At 41.9% G+C, this 12,768-nt stretch overlaps 1 protein-coding gene across 4 annotated transcripts in view; it reads right to left on the bottom strand.

The window, feature by feature from the left end:
• cpne5b (copine Vb) overlaps positions 1-12,768 on the bottom strand; it is a 277,781-nt gene that overhangs the window by 55,937 nt on the left and 209,076 nt on the right. For all 4 annotated transcript variants that reach the window (XM_062986426.1, XM_062986428.1, XM_062986429.1 and 1 more), the window contains 2 exons: positions 7,363-7,416; positions 556-617 (listed from right to left, as the gene is read on the bottom strand). In XM_062986426.1, the coding sequence (XP_062842496.1) occupies positions 556-617; positions 7,363-7,416 (116 nt within the window). The remainder of the gene's footprint in view (positions 1-555; positions 618-7,362; positions 7,417-12,768) is intronic.

Consider the following 12,768-nt stretch of genomic DNA (forward strand, 5'->3'; position numbering starts at 1 on the left):
GGGAGAAAAATGGGGGAAAAAATCAGAGAAAAAAGTTAACGGTCTTAAAACTTAAGGGTCTTGCTCAGGGGCCCAACAGTGAAAACTTGGTGGTGGTAGGGCTTGAACCGGCAACCTTATGATCACTAATCCAGTATCTAAGCTGCTGAGCTACCACTGCCTACCCTTTGGGCAAGGGATTACTTTGACAAACCTTCGTCAGGCACTACAAGACACATCCACATATGCCACTTAATACTTTACACATGGCATGTCACATAAATGCTATTAATTGTACTTGCACTACACTCTGCTCATTTGCATTACACATTTGCTCATTATGCTACTACTGTGAACATCTGCACTGAATGCTTTTTCTCCTGCAGAGAATTTTATTAAACTTTAATATTGCTGGCTTTTATCTATTCTGTGTCAGGCACCAGCACACCAAGTCAAATTCTTTGTATGTGGAAAATCTTACTTGGCAATAAAATCTAATTCTGATTCTTATTCTGATATAACTGCAGGAGAGATGGCATAGCAGGCAGGACAATTCATGCATTTATTTCTACTCACCCTCCTTTAATGTAATCGAGAAACGTGAATTCGGATTCCACAGAAAATGACAGCAGTGTCACCTGCACAAGCAAATTAAAACATAAACACTTCTGTTTAACAAGAACACTGTGAACATGTTGGTGCAAGAATAACAAACAGGACTACTACCGTTGTGAAGTTAAGTGATAACTTATTGTAATAATAGTAAATTGTGTGCTGCCTATTTTTGCATTCCAAAGCTGACAGAATTGACAGTCTCACTCTGGTGAAACTGCAGTAAATAACAAAATAAAATCTCAGAGGTAGAAAAACTGTACATCAGGATTAGAGTCATATTTTCATTCAACTTGTGCAATACTGATGCAATTCTTAACACAGGAACAAGCACAGAATTTATTTATTTATGGCACTACATAGAGGATTGCTGTTTTATCATTAAAATATACTATTTCATCCTAAAAAATGAGGAGGACGTTTGCTCATCATTTCATGGCCTAAAGCTCATGCACAATTGGGTTATTTGATGCACACCTCTAAATGGCTCAAATGAAACAAAATTAAGATTTTTGAGTGGTCAAAGACTTGAATCATTTACACGAAACCTGGTCTTTATGGATCAAAATTTTTTGCGGGAACTGTCCCAAACTTTTGCTCAATGCTTAGTTCTTATGGTAATCGCCACATCGTTTCATTCCTAATTTGCAAAAGTTTGTCATGTCGCTGACTCCACCCACTTCACGATGCCAACATTCATTCTGCCTCCTGTCACTAACAATCGCCAGCTCCTATCTAAAAAAAGGAATGACCTACCGCCATTTTGCCTTGTTGCATTGCTGCCAGTGTAAACGCACCTTTAGAGGTCTCTGAGATAGGCGATTACTGAGATCAGCATGGTTCATACACTGATCAGCCATAACATTAAAACCACCTTTTTGTTTCTACACTCACTGTCCATTTAATCAGCTCCACTTACCATATAGAAGCACTTTGAAGTCCTACAATTACTGACTGTAGTCCATCTATTTATCTACATACCTTCTTATCCTGCTTTCACCCTGTTCTTCAATTGTCAGGACCCCCACAGGACCACCACAGAGCAGGTATTATTTAGGTGGTGGATCATTCTCAGCACTGCAGTGACAATGACATGGTGGTGGTGTGTTAGTGTGTGTTGTGCTGGTATGAGTGGATCAGACACAGCAGCGCTGCTGGAGTTTTTAAATACCGTGTCCACTTACTGTGCACTCTATTAGAAACTCCTACCTAGTTGGTCCACCTTGTAGATGTAAAGTCTCTCATCTGTTGCTGCTGTTTGAGTCTGTCATCGTCTAGACCTTCACCAGTGGTCACACAACGCTGCCTATGGGGTGCTGATGGCTGGATATTTTAGGTTGGTGGACTATTCTCAGTCCAGCAGTGACAGTGAGGTGTTTAAAAACTTCATCAGCATTGCTGTGTCTTATCCACTCATACCAGCATAACACACACTAACACACCACCACCATGTCAGTGTCACTGCTGTGCTGAGAATGACCCACCACCCAAATAATACCTGCTCTGTAGTGGTCCTGGGAGAGTCCTGACCATTAAAGAACAGCATGAAAGGGGCTAACAAAGCATGCAGAGAAACAGATAGACTACAGTCAGTAACTGTAGAACTACAAAGTGCTTCTATATGGTAAGTGGAGCTGATAAAATGGACAGTGAGTGTAGAAACAAGGAGGTGGTTTTAATGTTATTGCTGATCGGTGTAGAAGATTCAGTTTAACATGAAAAATGAACTCTTGACAAGAATCTTCATTTACATTCATTTTTACAATCGTTAACATATGTAAAACATTTAGGATTGTGATTTTCATTTGGTTATTGCTACAAATAATGCACAATTAGTTTAAAATGTATGTGGACATTGCTCTTATTTATTTTCTTCATGTGTTTCACCCACACTCCTTGCTATCAGGTGTACTACATAAAGTATATGCTTCCAATTTTGTGTCCACAGTTTTGAGAAAACCCTTTCTTGTTTCAACTTGACTGAGCCCTTGTGCACAAAAGTAAGGTTAATAAAGACACAGTTTGATGAGTTGAAAGATCTTCAACAGTCTTCACAGAGCCCTAAACTCAACCCAATTTTGAACCCAATGTTCACAATTGGGTTATTTGATGTGCACAAGCAAGTCCACCTCTGAATGGCTCAAATAAAACAAAATTAAGGTTTTGGAATGGTCAAAGTCTTGACTCGAATTCCACTGAGATGCTGTGACAAGACTACACAGGCGGTTCCTGCTTAAAATTGCCAAAGTGCCAAAATAAAACAGTTCTGCGAAGAAGAGTGGGCTAAATATTTTCCACAGAAAACTAAAAGACTTACAAGTTACTGCAAACACTTGATTGCAGTTGTTATTTCTAAGGGCGGCACAATCAGTTATTGGCTTTAGGGATGGAATTACTTTTTCAAATGGGTTATATAGTTTTTTATATAATTCTTTATATTTAGTAAATTGAATGATCATTGAAAAGCTGAATTTTGAGTTTAATCATCTTATATTAAAATTAGTTGGAAGCTCTAAAACATTTAAATGTGAGAAATTGAGTGAGGGTCATATACTTTTTCACAGTACTGTATCCTCAGTGAATAACAAAATGATGTTGAGAGACTTGAAAATGACTTGCCAATGATCTGATAAAGATGTTCTAATGATAAGATTTACAATATAATTGGGCAGAGTTCATATCTTTAACTTATCTGTGTGTCACCATCACACCTGCATATTGTTTTTTTAGACTAAAAAATAGTGTATTTGATATTCACAAATAATTTGTAATGTGCCCATCTGTTGTGGAGATGCGTAGTGTGGCTCAGTCACAAAATAATGTTGTTTTTTTTTCTGCTCAACAAAGGGGGCATGAAGTTGCAGATGACTGATGTTTCAGTTCCTCTTACATGTTCTGTATTTTTCCTTTTCTATCCCTTTTCTCCATTACAGGCTGTGGATGTTTTTGTGTATTTTATTTGTCACCATGTTTCCGTTATTTAGGCCACTTAATTGTTTTTCCTTTACTTTTTTGTTCGTTGTTTTTAGCCACAATAATGATCAATAATGATAATGATCCCATTGTGGAGATCAGAATCAGATCAGAAGATCAAATACCCAGGCAGCACTCCACAAATCACATCTTTATGGTAAACATTATGAACCCAAGATATTTCATGTTTTGTCTTCTCAACTGTAGTTTGTTAATATCTATTTCTGAATTTAAGGCCTGCAACACATTTTTAAAATTTAAATAGAGGCAATTTAGGACTAGTAATGACAAAAAAATAATGAAGGGGTGATGTCAATTGTGATTATGATTTGGAACAAAAGCAGTATCCACAATAGGCAGAGAAAAAATCGCACAGGATATCCAGTTTACAAATACATGAGAAAATTATTAAAATGTATAAGAACAACATTTCTCTAACAAAGTCTGAAAGGGATTTGCATACTTCACCATCTACAGAGCATAATATAATTAAACAATTAAAGAAATCTAGAGGAATTTCAGTGCGTAAAGGGCAAGAGCACAAGCCTAAGCTGAACACCTCTGATTACTCTGGGATTAATGTGGCAAACCTTACAAATCAGTATTCAAGATGTTTTTAGGAATAAATGAATGCAGTGTTCTCTGCACGAAAGATGAAAATGCCATCCAGACTGTTATTAGCAAGTCCAATAGTCAGGGTCTGTCATGATATGGGGCTGTGTCAGGGTATTGTGGGGTATTGTGCTCTTGACAAAAGTAATTTACAACTCTGTGATGGCAGCATCAATGCAGAAAAGTACATTGAGATTTTATAGACTGCCTTTAAGACAATATCTGTTCCAGGGATGCCCATGCAATTTTCAACAGAATTTAGCTGCAGAAGAAGAGGGTACAGGAACTGCACTGGCCTGCCTGCAGTCCCAATCTGTCCACAATAGAGAATATATGGAGAAATAAATCCAACAATGACCACCCTGTACTGTTGCACATCTTAAGACGTGTTTGCAGGAAAAATAGGACAAAACACCTGAAACACTTTATTACTTGGTATCCTCAGTGCCAAAATGTTTTAAGTATGGTGAGAAGAAATGGCAATATTACAAAGCTTTACCATCCTAGCTTTTTTAGAAAATGTTGCAGGCTTGAAATGCGGGAATGGATGTATATCAACAAATGAAATAAACGTGACCAGACAGAACATGAAATATTTTGAGTTTATACTGTCTGCAATGTAATAAAAGTCAAAGTAAATGCAAGTATGTGAAGGATTACGAAGTATCTGTTGATTATTGCATAGATTAATTAAATGGTTGGTTTAATTATTTTTTCAACAATATAATACATTTGTAAAAGCTTTAAAAAGAATTTGTATCATTTTAATAAAATATATTATACAATATGGATTATATGTGGACATTAGGGAGAGCATAACTGGCCATGTTCTTTTCTCTGTTAAGCAGAGCAACACCAGCTAATGTTGGGTAACTGTGAGCTCATTTGTATGGAGGGCAAAAGTTAACACCCTCCTCCGAGCCGACTGATTTATTTAAAGACATTGCACTATCAGCAATTTGCCTGGGTTATGTCTTTTGTAAAAGTTCAGGTTAGCTGTCAGGCAATTATGGAAAGCCTAAGCTAAAGGGTGGGAACTGGCATGACTAAACTGTGAGATAAGGTAAGTAAAGAGAATGGGGGAAAAGGGAGAGACAGTTGAAACTGTCTTTGTTAAATTAGTATACCAGCATTTGGTAATCTTTGCATTAATTGTATTTAAGTCATTTTCAAATATTAACAGCATTAAATACCAGCCTTTTTAAAATGTCAAAAGGTCAATGTTACTTTATAATATCTGCAGAGACTTCTCTGAATCTAAAGTTTTAATAAACCTAATTTTGTTTTGCTGTTGTTGCAAATAATGTTTGTTGCAGAAAATGATTATATGGCAGAAATTGCCTGCAGTATTACTTTTGCACTTCCATAAACAATAGAGGAACTGCAACTAGCTCAGGAGCCAAATTTAAGTTAATCTGCCAGGATCCATTTGTAAAAAAAAACATAAAACATTGTTCTATATATGTTCAAAGGCACATTCTGCTTATGTGAACTCAATTACTACTTTATTAGAAGCACTGTATTACTGAATAAAACCCTCATATTCTTCTATAAGAGTCTTAATTCTTTGTGGTATGGAATCTACAAAGTGTCCGAAACATACCTTTGGTATATGTTAACATTATTGCTTTACAAAACTGCTTATTAAAAAAACTAAAAATACAGTGTTCCTTACATTTACCTGTACTTTGACTTTTATTTGATTGCAAACAGTTTGAACCCAAGATATTTCATGTTTTGTCTGCTCAACTTTATTTCATTTGTTAATAAACATCCATTCCTGCATTTCAGGCCTGCAACACATTCCAAAAAAAGTTGGGACAGGGGCAATTTAGGGCTAGAAATGAGGTGAAAAAAAAACTAAATAATGAGTGATTCCGAACAGGTGATGTCAACAGGTGATTGTAATCATGGTTTGGTACAAAAGCAGCATTCAGAAAAGGCTGAGTCTTCGATAAGTAAAGATGATCAGCGGATCTCCAGTTAGTCAACAAATGCATGAGAAAATTATTGAAATGTTTAAAAACAATGTACCTCAAAGAAATGTTGGAAATGATTTGCATATTTCTCCCTCTACAGTGCATAATACCATTAAACGATTCAAGGAATCGGGAGGAATTTCTGTGCGTTAAGGCCAAGAGCGCAAGCTTAAGCTGTACGCCCGTGATCTTCGATCCCTCAGACGGCACTGCATCAAGACGTCATCTTTTCCAGGGACGTCCATGCATTTTTCCAGAAGACAATGCAAATCCACATGCTGCACACATTACAAAGGCATGGCTGCAGAAGAGGGTATGGGTACTGGACTGGCCTGCCTGCAGTCCTGACCTGTCCCCAATAGAGAATGTGTGGAGAATTTTGAAACGAAAAATGCTACAATGACGACCCCGTACTGTTGAACATCTTAAGATGTGTTTGCAGGAAGAATGGGACAAAATAAAACCTAAAACACTAAATTGCTTGGTATCCTTGGTGCCAAAACGTCTTATAAGTGTGCTGAAAAGGAATGGCAACATTACAAAGTGGTAAATGCTTTACTATCCCAACTTTTTGTGTTGCATGCCTGAAATCCAGGAATGGATGTTTATTAACAAATAAAATAAAGTTGAGCAGACAAAACATGAAATATCTCAGGTTCATCCTGTCTGCAATGAAATAAACGTCAAAGTAAATGTAAGAAACTGTGTTTTTTTTTTTTTTTTTGCATTTTCCATGCTGTCCCAACTTTTTTCTGATTTAGAGTTGTATATTGTAATGCTTGTAATTCCACCACCCAAACCTAGTTACACTAGGTCCACAGAACTACAAACGTTTGCTTTAATATCTGACTCTAGATCATCTACCAACTCATGTCTTTTGTAAGCTTTTCTAACTTTTATCCTCACTGTTTAATAATTCATTTAACTATGTATAAAACATAAACTCTTAATTGGCACGTTTTCTGTAAGGTGAGTCTACAGTTGCAAATAAAAAAAAACAGCCAATCATTATTTTATCTTTACTCTTTTAATTAGGTGTTTAAATGAATGAACCAATTCATGTGGAATGCTAGAGTATGCCAAGAAAAGTCTATATGCCTTTGTTTTGTTTCATATTTATAAATGAGTGGAAAACCCTTATCATAGTTAAAGCCTGAGGGAGTTAATACAAGAAAGAGTGGTAGGCTAATTCAAAGATTTGACTCACCGTGCCAGAATTGACATATTTCTTTTTTTTCATCTTCTTCTTTGGATTCACCACCTACAAACCATGGGGGAAAACAGTTTAGAAGCCAAATCTGAAAAAGCTTACAAAGAGCATACAAATAGTTTTTTTTTGCAAAGATCAAATTTGTTCTCATTAAGCACAAATATGTCAAAAAGTAAACACAAAACCCATTCCAAAAATGTTGAGATGTTTGAAACTTTATTTAACTGACAAAAGTACTTAGGAAATATTTCCAATGCCAACTTAATTGTATTTTGTAAATGTAAAAAATTTAAAATGTAATGGCTGCCAAAAGGTTGAGCCAGGGCCATGTTTATCACTCTGTTGCATCATCTTTTCTCTTAATTTCACTTTTTAACAGTTTGGGAACCAACTATTACCCAATTGCGTCATGCTTCCTCCCTATTGGTGTTGACCCCTGCCCAGATTGAGGAGAGCGAACTAACACACGCCCCATCCGACAGGTGAGCAGTAGCCTGTTAGGGTGCCTGCGAGGTCTGGTGAACAGACCACCAGTTCCCAGCCTCACAGGCGTTACAGAACAAAGGGCAGCGTGGCCTCAAATAGGAGGCCAGCTGATTAGGGCGAACGACCTGCGAGCCTCCTATTTAAGGGGGTGTCGCCACACTGCAGGCGTCGCACCTTTTGTTCTCTTTTTGGTCTATGGCTGCATCGCATCAGTCCTTTTCTTTCATAGGGTTAGTTCGGTTCCCCAGGCACTGTATAGTGGTTGGGTGTGTAGGTCGTAAGGCCGAGGTATTTTTAGGGCTTAGATCTCTTTATTAAGAAAAGCTGGTGCGATTCCGTGCAGCCCTCGCGCTGCGGTTTGTTTTGATTTCGCTACTTCCCCCGCTTGCATGGTTAGCAGCGGGCTAATGCTAGCGCATTAGTCATACGACCGCAGTCTTGTTAAGACGCTGTCAGATTCCCGGGTTCATTGGCGCCGGTTTGGCTGAGTGGTGTAAGCTCAGCACTGGCAGTGGAGCATCCCCGGTTCGAATCCGCGTCTCTCTTCTTTACCCCTTTTTCAAATCGGCTTGCTCCCAGCAATCCCGTGCTGGTGACTAAGGAGCTGTTGTGCTTTCAGCCGCGCCGTAGCGCTGTTGGATAGGCGGTTGGTCCGCGAGTGAGCGACCCGAGTTCGTGCCTCGCGTCCGCCAATTTGTTCCTTTGTGTTTTCTTTCTCTTTTTCAGTTGCCAGTGACGTCGGAGGCTTGATCGGGATTCCCCGATTTGTTTTCTGTTCTCCTTTTTCCTTTTGTTTTGACGGTATTTTATTATTTATTGTTAAATAAAAAGAAACCTTTTACTCTGCATCTTTACGACCTCTCTCTACATAACAGAAAGGTGCGACCATAGATGGACCCAGCAGAGTTTCCTCCCGTGGCTGACGTCCTTCGTCACCAGGGGGTCGCACTGGGGAGACACGAGCTGGCGCTGTCGGAGCTGACACAGCGAGTGATTGAAATCGCCCAGCTGTTGCCGACTCCGGCAGTCGGTTCGAGTAACCCCAGTCACCCTTCCGTCCCTCCAGCGCCTCCTGTAGGAGTCGAAACCTCCATTCCGCCCCCCGAGCGTTTTTCAGGGGAGGCGAAGAAATGTCGAGGCTTCCTCCTACAATGCTCCCTCACGTTCGAGCTACAGCCCTCCCGCTTCCCTTCGGAGCGTTCCAAGGTGGCATTTATTATATCTTTGCTTACCGGCAAGGCTTTGGAATGGGCTACCGCCCTGTGGGAGCAGAACGCCTCAGAGTGTTCTTCGGAGTCTTCTTTTAAGGAGGCTCTGAGGGACACTTTCTTTCATCCCACAGGGGGGAGGGGAGCGCGCCCACGCTTGCTCGAGCTGTCCCAAGGGGGGCGCTCAGTCGCCGATTACGTCATCGAGTTTCGCACGCTGGCGGCTGAGTGCGGTTGGGACGAGGGGGCATTAGTGGCCATTTTCCACCGTGGTCTAGGAGAGAGAATTAAAGATGAGCTGGCCACTCGAGAACTTCCCACTTCTCTCAAGGCCTTCTATCTCCTAGCCACCTCTATCGACACCCGACTCCGACAACAAACCCGGGAGCGAGGGTCTCACCCACCCTATTGTTGGCCCCAAGGCCAGCCCCGGCCCGTGTCGGGAGATCAGGACCCAGAGCCCATGCAGCTGGGATCGACTCGGGGGGTCGCCCCACGACCATCCGACTCCGCCTCGAGGGCCCGATCTCGGTTAAACGAGTAGGCCGCTCTCGTGGCAGGGAGTCGAGGGCGAGCCGTTCCACCATCCCTGAGCAGGGTCTCTTCGTTGCGCTGGGAATCTGGGAACACTGACCTCCAAGTCTGTGTCGATTCCGGTGCGGTGGAAAATTTCATCGATCGCCATTTGGTACACGGGTTGGGGATTGACCTTTACGAGTCCCCATAACGGTTCACGCCGTGGACGACCGGGCGGTGGCCGGGAGTCCAATCACGCATCAAATGTCTCCTCTCACGATGCGTTTGGGGAGTCATGAGGAGCGGATCACATTTTTAGTGACCCAAGTTCCACAACTCCAAGTGGTACTGGGGCACTCGTGGTTGAAGAGACACAATCCCCAAATTGACTGGCAAACCGGGTCAATCTTTGCCTGGGGAACACGGTGCCAAGATGCATGCCTGCTGCCAGCAAGCATGTCATCGGCGCCACCATCGCTCGATGCGATGACCCCTGATTTGGCCCGGGTACCCCCCGTGTACCATGACCTACAAGAGGTGTTTAGCAAGTCCCGGGCGTGAGACTTGCCCCCACACAGACCTTTTGATTGTGCGATCAACTTGCTTCCTGGCACTTCTCCTCCTAGGGGGCGCCTCTTCTCCCTGTCGGGACCGGAGAGGATCGCCATGGAGGAGTATGTCAAGGAGGCACTCGATCAGGGGTTCATCCGACCATCGTCCTCCCCAGCTGGGGCAGGATTCTTCTTTGTGGGTAAGAAGGATGGAACCTTGCGCCCCTGTATCGATTCACTGGACAACAATTTTTTGCCAAAGTTCTGTTACCTTGAATTTTTTTGGTGATTGTGACAGACCCATTTTATCTGAACACAAATGTAGTTTCTGATTGTCTGTATCACATAGAAATTTTGAGAAACATGAGATTAACTTTACTGATTATAACACATTTAAATCTTATACGTGTCATTAGTTCAACTGAGATAAAAGTGTTTTGCTGCTGATTTTCGTTTCTACTCAACATCTGGTGCATCTCGTATTAGTGTCCAGCAATAGTCAGCCAGCACTGACGGATTCCAGTGGCCTTGGTAAAATTTTTCCATTGTGGCAATGTCTTGGTGAAAGCATTCGCCATGCTCATCACTTACTGCACCAAGATTAGGGAAGAAATGCAAGAAATGAATTTTCAGTGACGTTGCACTTCATCACTTTGTAAGCTTGAAGAAGGTTGTCACCCAGCTTGATGAAGTTTGGCGCTCGATAGTTGCCAAAAAAACATTTTCAACAACATCCTGGAATGATTTCCAAGTGATTTTCTCAGGTCTCACCACCAGCTCTTTGAACTGATCATTCATGATGTGTCGCATTTGTGGACCAACAGAAATGCCTTCACTAATCATGGTATCAGTTATTCTTGCGAACTCTTCTTGCTTTTTATTTGATCGTTGCCTTTATAACATTTTTCATCAGCCCGAGTTTTAAGTGAAGTGAATATCTTTTTTTTTTTGGGTCCACAAGTGGTTTATGTGCAATATTGTTCTGCCCTGGGGTCAAATTCTGATGAATTGGCCAGTTATTTTTAGTGTAATATGATTCTTCTTATGACTGTCCCAATTGCAAATGAAGCAGCAATACTTGGTATATCTGAGCTGCAATCCAAGAAGCAGTGCCACTCTAAATCTCCAGCTGTTTCAGTTGTAGTTGCTGTACTTGATGTGTTTCAACAACAGTTCCATGTTCTGGTATGTTTCCTTCATGTGTAAAGCATACCAACAGGTACTGAAGGATAGACATTGTCACTGTATAACAAGACAGCCTTGAGGCATGAATCAATAAAATGGTACGTGATAGGAAAAATTTGAGGTGATTTTTGTTATCAGCAGCTCAAAATACCTAAGACACACCCAAAAGTGTTCAAGAAACAAAATCTCTGTTGACCAGTGATTATCGAGGTCTGAACGCAATAACGGTTAAGGATCGTTATCCGCTGCCGCTGATGGCCACGGCTTTTGAAGCCCTTCAGCGAGCTTCAATTTTTACGAAGCTCGATTTGCGCAGCGCGTATAACTTGATCCGTATCCGGCGAGGGGATGAATGGAAGACTGCGTTCATTACGCCCACGGGACACTATGAGTATCTAGTGATGCCCTTTGGGTTAATGAATGCCCCCGCGGTCTTCCAACGCTTTATCAATGAGGCTTTGCGGGAAGCCCTTGACCGATACGTCTATGTCTACTTAGACGATATCTTAATTTTTAACCGGTCCATCGAAGAACACGTGAGGCACGTCCGTCGGGTTCTTCAGCTTTTGCTCGACCATCATTTGTTCGTCAAGCTGGAGAAGTCCGTTTTCCATACCCCATCAGTTTCTTTTTTGGGGTTTATAATCTCACAGGGTGCCCTCCGAATGGATCCGGCTAAAACCAAGTCTGTGGAGGACTGGCCAACTCCTTGTTCCATACGCCTAGTGCAAAGATTTCTGGGTTTTGCAAACTTTTTCAGGCGGTTCATTCGGAACTTCAGTTCGGTCGCCGCTCCTTTGACGGCCCTTACGGGTAAGGGTCCGTTTAAATGGACGGTGCAGGCCCAACAAGCCTTCAATAGGCTTAAGGCTCTCTTAACAACTGCTCCTGTATTGCAGTTGCCCGATCCAGAGGAAGCTTTCATAGTGGAAGTGGACGCCTCTGATGTCGGGGTTGGGGCGGTATTGTCCCAGAGAGTGGGTCCGGAAAAGAAGCTCCACCCATGTGCTTTCTTTTCGCACCGTCTAACTCCTGCCGAGCGTAACTACCCGGTAGGAGATAAGGAGCTTTTGGCCATCAAGCTGGCGCTTGATGAGTGGCGACATTGGCTCGAGGGGGCAAAACATCCCTTCCTTGTTTGGACAGACCACAAGAATTTGTCGTTTATCCAACAGGCAAAGCGGATGAATTCCCGTCAGGCTCGGTGGTCACTTTTTTTTGGTCGGTTTCGTTTCACCCTGTCTTATAGACCAGGGTCGAAAAACGTTAAACCTGATGCCTTGTCCAGGCAGTGGGAACCGACCAGACCTGAGACTGAGCCTGATCCTATCATCCCCCAGAGCCAAATTGCTGCCCCGGTAACGTAGGGTATATTTAAGACAGTTCGGGACGCTCAAGCGGTTGAGCCCGACCCAGGTGGAGGTCCACCTGACCGGCTGTTTGTACCATCAACAGTC

This window comes from Trichomycterus rosablanca, chromosome 24 (assembly GCF_030014385.1).
Source record: "Trichomycterus rosablanca isolate fTriRos1 chromosome 24, fTriRos1.hap1, whole genome shotgun sequence".
NCBI lineage: Eukaryota > Metazoa > Chordata > Actinopteri > Siluriformes > Trichomycteridae > Trichomycterus > Trichomycterus rosablanca.